Source organism: Aphelocoma coerulescens, chromosome 2 (assembly GCF_041296385.1).
Source record: "Aphelocoma coerulescens isolate FSJ_1873_10779 chromosome 2, UR_Acoe_1.0, whole genome shotgun sequence".
Taxonomy (NCBI): Eukaryota; Metazoa; Chordata; class Aves; order Passeriformes; family Corvidae; genus Aphelocoma; species Aphelocoma coerulescens.
Window position 1 is genome coordinate 133,145,047 of NC_091015.1, and position 6,000 is coordinate 133,151,046.

At 38.6% G+C, this 6,000-nt stretch overlaps 1 protein-coding gene across 1 annotated transcript in view; it reads right to left on the minus strand.

The window, feature by feature from the left end:
* The window catches only part of CPA6 (carboxypeptidase A6), a 50,866-nt gene extending 47,843 nt beyond the window's left edge, over positions 1-3,023 (minus strand). Inside the window, exons 1-2 of the mRNA XM_069004997.1 lie at positions 2,855-3,023; positions 1,403-1,469 (exon numbers count right to left, since the gene is read on the minus strand). Coding sequence (XP_068861098.1) covers positions 1,403-1,469; positions 2,855-3,023 — 236 coding nt within the window. The remainder of the gene's footprint in view (positions 1-1,402; positions 1,470-2,854) is intronic.
* Positions 3,024-6,000: the final 2,977 nt, after the last annotated feature.

Here is a 6,000-nt window from a genome sequence, read left to right on the forward strand (position 1 = left end):
TGGATTCCTGAGAACTATCTGCTAACACCCACTTCTGCAGGCTGGCTAGCCAGTGGATAATCATTATGCATTCTTCAACAAAGCACAGATTGCAAATCTAGCTTTACTACAGATGTCTACCAGTCAAAAACCATAGTCCTAAGGTAATTTTTTTAGCTTTATAGCTTTTCTGATTACAGTTCACATTAAATAAATCGAACTATTACCTTGAGCACTATGCAATACCCACTGAATTCAGGGCAGAAATTCAGCAACCTACCCACTATTTAAAAGCCAACAACAAAATCTACCAGATCATGGACTAATATGGTTGATAAATGGCAGATGCACCCCAAACACTCAGGACCATCCCCTGGTGAGGTTGCCTGCCATCCTTCATGTTGAGCTGTTGAGGAGAAAGAAGCAAGTAATCGTGTCTGTCTAGGGAAAGTTTTGTTGCCTGCAGACATATGTCAGCAGTCTGCTGATTTATGCAGGTAAGGTTATTTTTCTAACCATGATGCCTTTAAATCTTTTTTTTTAAAGCCTATTTCTAAAAACTTCTAAACAAACAGCAAGATGGGATATATTTTGTATAAATTAATGTAGAAATTTATATCCACCATGACAAACTTTCAATTTACCCCTAGCAATTAGGCTAATGGAATTTAAAGCTAGGACTTAGAGAGATCTTTTGAATTTTGTGTAAACACAGTTGAAAGCCTTTGCCAAGAGCAAAACACAAGCTTTAGTAAAAGTACTGACTGAATGAGCATGGTGAGCAAAGAGTAGAAGCCAGACAGCCGATGTCCCCAGGGACAGCCTCATGTCTGAGCAAAATAGGTGACCAGCTGTTGGCCAGCACTGACATGCAACGACACTTTTTTTTCCCTTCATCACCCCCTTATATTTTTCAGGAACAGAATGAGAAATTACACACCTGCTTTCGAAACACAGAATATTCTACATGGCCCTAGAAAGGGTGATACTCCCTGATGCCAATGGGGACTAAAACCTCTTGGTTTACTTCTTTGGCTTTTTCATTTAGGTTTTTTTCCCATTTACTTCATAGTTTTACTCATCTATGAACAGACCATATGGATCCAAAGAAACTATTCTGCAGCACATCTACAACTTCTTTACTGATGGAATTAGCAGTTCTCTCTCATGAAACTTTCCTGATGAACTCACATGGCATGAACTGCATTTATGTAAATTCCTCATTTCCTTCAGGAAAATCCTTATTATTGTTTTATTCTCCTGACTAATGGGAACCTTAATCAGATCTCTGGTCTCCCATGGAATTTAATAAAAGTATGTTTACAAAGGCTTTACAAGTATTTTAAACACAGTTTAAGAAGTGATATGCTATAAATCAAATACCTATGCTAAAAAATAGGAAAGAAAATAAATCCCCACTTACAGGCATCCATTCCTAATGGTAGAGGAGGGATTACAGTTCTTGAGAACAAGCTGCCATAGTTGCTGCACTTTAGCGGTTTGTTAAGGCTGAATGACACATCTGAAAATATCTACAGTTTGAAAGCCTCTCATCAACTCCCAATATGCCACCAGATATCATTTGTGATGAAAGATCAATTGCTTCATTCCCTTTTCTCCACTAAACTCTGATAGTCAAAAGGTTAAGAAATAATAAAACATTAATGTTTTACTCTCTCTCTGTTACTGGGATGAAGAGTTTAAACTGTGACTCAATACTGTTACAAAATCAAGATAGATAAATAAGGCTGGGCTTCTTCCTGAGACCTGGTGGGGACATCTGGAAAGGGAACTTTACAAAACTTCCTGAGCCCTTCATTATGGTTTTTTGTATTACAGCAGATGCTGATCCAAACAGAAGAGAACACCATTTGTATTGTCCAGATACCAATGTATATATTTTCTGCCTTTTAGCTATTAAGGCAGGAAAACTGATACCATTCCTAGAATAAGAAAGAGCTAGCTAGTTTATAATTTTGAATGAAAAATAGTTGCTTGGGTAATGTAGGCAGAAATGCTGAGAAGGCAAAGTATGTCACTGCACTGTATTTATCAGGATAGCACAGATGACTTCTTGGGAAGCTGAGCTTACATCCTAATTCCTGGACACGGAATATCTGAGTTTCAGGGATGTTTTTCAGGTGCAAAAAGGGTTTCTTTACCAAGTAGGAAACTTTACAGACTAAAGCTGTGCTATATTACTAGCCATCTTCCTTTGAACAGCTTATTTTCACCGACACATGGTATGGAAATGTTGATAACTGCAAAAATTCCCATTTTCATTCCGACTAAGGAGCAATGCTTTTCCAATAAAAGCTGTCCCTCAGTGTCTCATAAACACTGCCTATAGGGACATCTAGCTTAAACACAAGTAGTGGGAACCACTTGCTTCAGTGCATGTCTCCGTCTCAGAAAAGAAAAACCAGCTGTGTATGGTAATGAATGCTGTCTTGCTTCATCAAGTGTCATCCAGTCATGTGCAAACAGAAGAGAGAAAGAGGGCAGTGATTCAGGGCAGAAAATAAAATAAGAAGTAACAAGACCAATACACACTTAAGACAAACAAATAGACCAAATTAAGCAACCAGATGACAAGGAAATACTGTGCTAACTGTGCAGGGTTAAGATCCAAGGGAGAGGCTGCATTAATCTGCTTAAAAGAAACAGCATGTGTACTCATTCATATTAACTTCCTAAGAAACATATTGTAATAACATATTTTCATGAAATAGCTGATGATTTTTTAACTTGGATGGGATCCTTCCAATGACACATTATATGAACTGCTGCTACTTTTAAAGAAAGGATCACCATCATCCTGGTAACATATTATTGAACAGAGCTTCCGCTATAACCTCATCTATTTCTTTATTACCATGGCTCATGGCAATAAGGTGAGTTGCTCTGTGCTTTGTAAGGAAGCGATGAGTAGATGGTGATGCTGTCAGGCCTGGCATAGGCCTGGCAGTACCGGAGTGTTTATCTATCCATCTGGGTGCTCCTCTGCCCAAAGAGGAAATCTTCCCCTTATATTCCCTCTTCATCCTGACTGCAGAGGCATGTTGAACTTGTGTGGTGTGGCCAGACAAGATCAGTGTAATGTCCTGATTAGGCTGTAGCAAATGATTACTACCCAGTCAGTGCCCTGAACAGATCTGATTACATCAGCTGCATGTATTTTATCCCTTTTCCTGTTCTTGGCCCTCCCTTTCACCACACTTGTACCTTGCTTTCTCTCTCCATCTCCTCTCAAATAAACAACTCAGCCCTAATTACTTTTCCCCAACTGGTCCCAGCTTTGCTATATCTGTACCCAAATTTGATATTTCTAGGTAATCTCAGCTTCATACATATCACTGATAGGGTTACTTAGGTATTGTTGCCCACAAAATGTCCCCAGTATGCCCTTTCAATTACCTGTGAAATTCAACCATTTCTCAAATACCTCCTCCTTTACCTCCTGCAAGATCTAGCTGTCCTTCACAGTGCTATCTGACTTTTTTGTCGGCTTCTCACATTGTCATATCCAACAATTTCTCATGTCATGTCCCATCACTTCTCCATGTCTGGATCACTTAGCTCAACTTCAGGCCAGAGTCCAGTCCATGGCCTGCAGGTCCTGTCATGTTGGAAGTCCACACAGAAGATCGTCGGCTTTTCTGAGCTTCAGAGTTTCTTCAATTCATTCTAAGCCCTGTATACATTTTGAGACAACTGCAGCAACTATATCCAAACTAAGTATCTCAGGACTCTGTGCAGCAGATTTGCTCTTGGCCTCAGTGAAAGAAAGAACACCAAATCTGAAAGAAAGTTGTTACAGAATTTAGATACCAAGAGCAGAAGGCTGAAGGGGGAAATGGTTCAGTGGTAGAGGGCTGCATTAAACTTTTTGTGCTCAGACTTCCTTTAAGACCTTGAACAAACAATCACAGGTCATCTACCAGTGAGATTCAGTGCAGGCTTGGCAGAAGGTTCCTTATACTGAGATCCATATGCTCTATATCCATTCACGTGTGAAAACCACACACTCTGTATTTGTTAGAGACATTGGATGGTGGATTGGTTTGTCTGGTCCCTCTCTTCCCCGTCTGTTCTAATGGCCTGAGCAAGACTCTGGGCTCTGTCGTGGTGGATGTGCTTGAAGCACAGGTACTTGCCAAAGCCTGGCACTCAGCCTGAGCCTGAGACTGAGCGCAAATCGCAGACCTGCCCACAAGGCCTGATGGACAGGCTGGGGTGCAGGGCTATGCTCAGCTGACAGTGCAGGCACGGTTCAGCTCCCTGCCCCTATAAACAGGGATGATCTCATCCTTTAAACTTGTGAGAGTATGGAGATACAAATAAACTCACAGCTTTTAAGCTTCTTGATGGCTATGGTAATGGGAGCAAGGCAGGGACCACAGATGGAAAGTACTAAATACAGCTTTCACAGAATGAAATTCTACAACTCTTTTTAAGTCTTGAAACATTCTGCATTTACTCCACAGCCTTCAATGATGTTGAAAAAAACCCTTTTTTTCCCCAAATAATCTAATATTTTCCACATCTCCAATTTTTATAATGTATTGATATTTGTAAAATAACAGCAAAGAGTCCAAACAAGAGATGTCCACGCTCTCTTATTTTGAAGAAAGCTATGAAATTGTGAAATATGCTCAAAGGTCAGAAAAAAACCCCATTTTTGGTTGTTCAGACAAGCTACAAACCTGGAAAATGCAAAGTATATTTTCAATGAAAGCAGTCTTTTACAGTCTTTCATGAAAATTTTAAACTGGTGGTATTCTGATAAAAGTGCCCATGTTTAGTATGTGCGACCATAAGGAAAACATGGTAAAATTGATTTACCATATTTTTAAAAGAGTGTTTATATTAAAAATCCCAAATACCCAGAAGTAAGTAAAAGAGCTATTTTTCTGAAACTAATAAATACCTTACCACACACAAGTGCAAACCCTTCCTTTTGAATGTTTGAAGTTCACAGAAAATCCTTAATTTATAGAACAAAAACTACCTGTACTCCACTTTTTATGAATTATGGTTTTACTTGACCTTGACTTGCCACTGCAGTCAAATACCTGCACATTTCCAACTGTGTGACAACCACTGAATGGGGCATACAATTTATCTGCCTTGATGGCTTCTTTTCAAGGAGCAGATAATACTATTATCTTTGAAAAACTGAAAAGAAGAAATTTTTACTTTTATTTTCATAAGTCATGTTCTTCACTTAAATCTGTGTTTATTTTTAATTTCTTTTTCCTCCCCTCTAATTTCAACAGAATGTCTATAGGTGGCCCAGAAAAAAACTTGCCAAATTTATTACATAGTTTCCTTTAACAGCAAAGAGGAAGATCTTATGACCATCAGGTCTTCTCTAACAGTACTCTGTTCCTCTCATTATAATACATGTAATTCTTGTACTGTATTCAATCCAAAATGATTTCCATCTTTGGAGAAATAATTCAATAGAGTAAGAGAATAATTTTGGTTCATGAGATATCTGGAGATCATTTCATCAGATGTCTTTGTAGCTCTTCTCTGCACCTCTTCCTGGTTTTCTGCTTCTGAATGTGGACCACAAGCACTGTGTAAGCATTGTTACTCCTTTGAAAAATCTCATACAAACTCAATTTTATGGTCCTAACACACTGAAAATCAGAGTCATCCTGTGGCTGAATACTACATTGCTGATTTTTTTTCTCCTTGATTCAACCCAACGATTTGCAGTAACAGGGAGAATTCCTGTATGCATGATCTTAAACTTAAATTATTGCATTTCACCCTAGTTCTTTTAATTCAGTCATTAAGTCCATCAAGTTTTTCTAACATGTCTTGAACCTTTCTTGAATGAATAGTTTCAGAAAATAACTGGAAATAGAGAAAAACTCTGTATTTTTTGTAGGTAATGATAATTCAAAGCATAGAGAATGAGGGTTAAAGGCATGTAGCAATTCCTGCTGCTGAATGGGACCAAGTTTGGAAGCATTTGGTTATTCCTGATAGGCAATCTCTTGAGCTCAA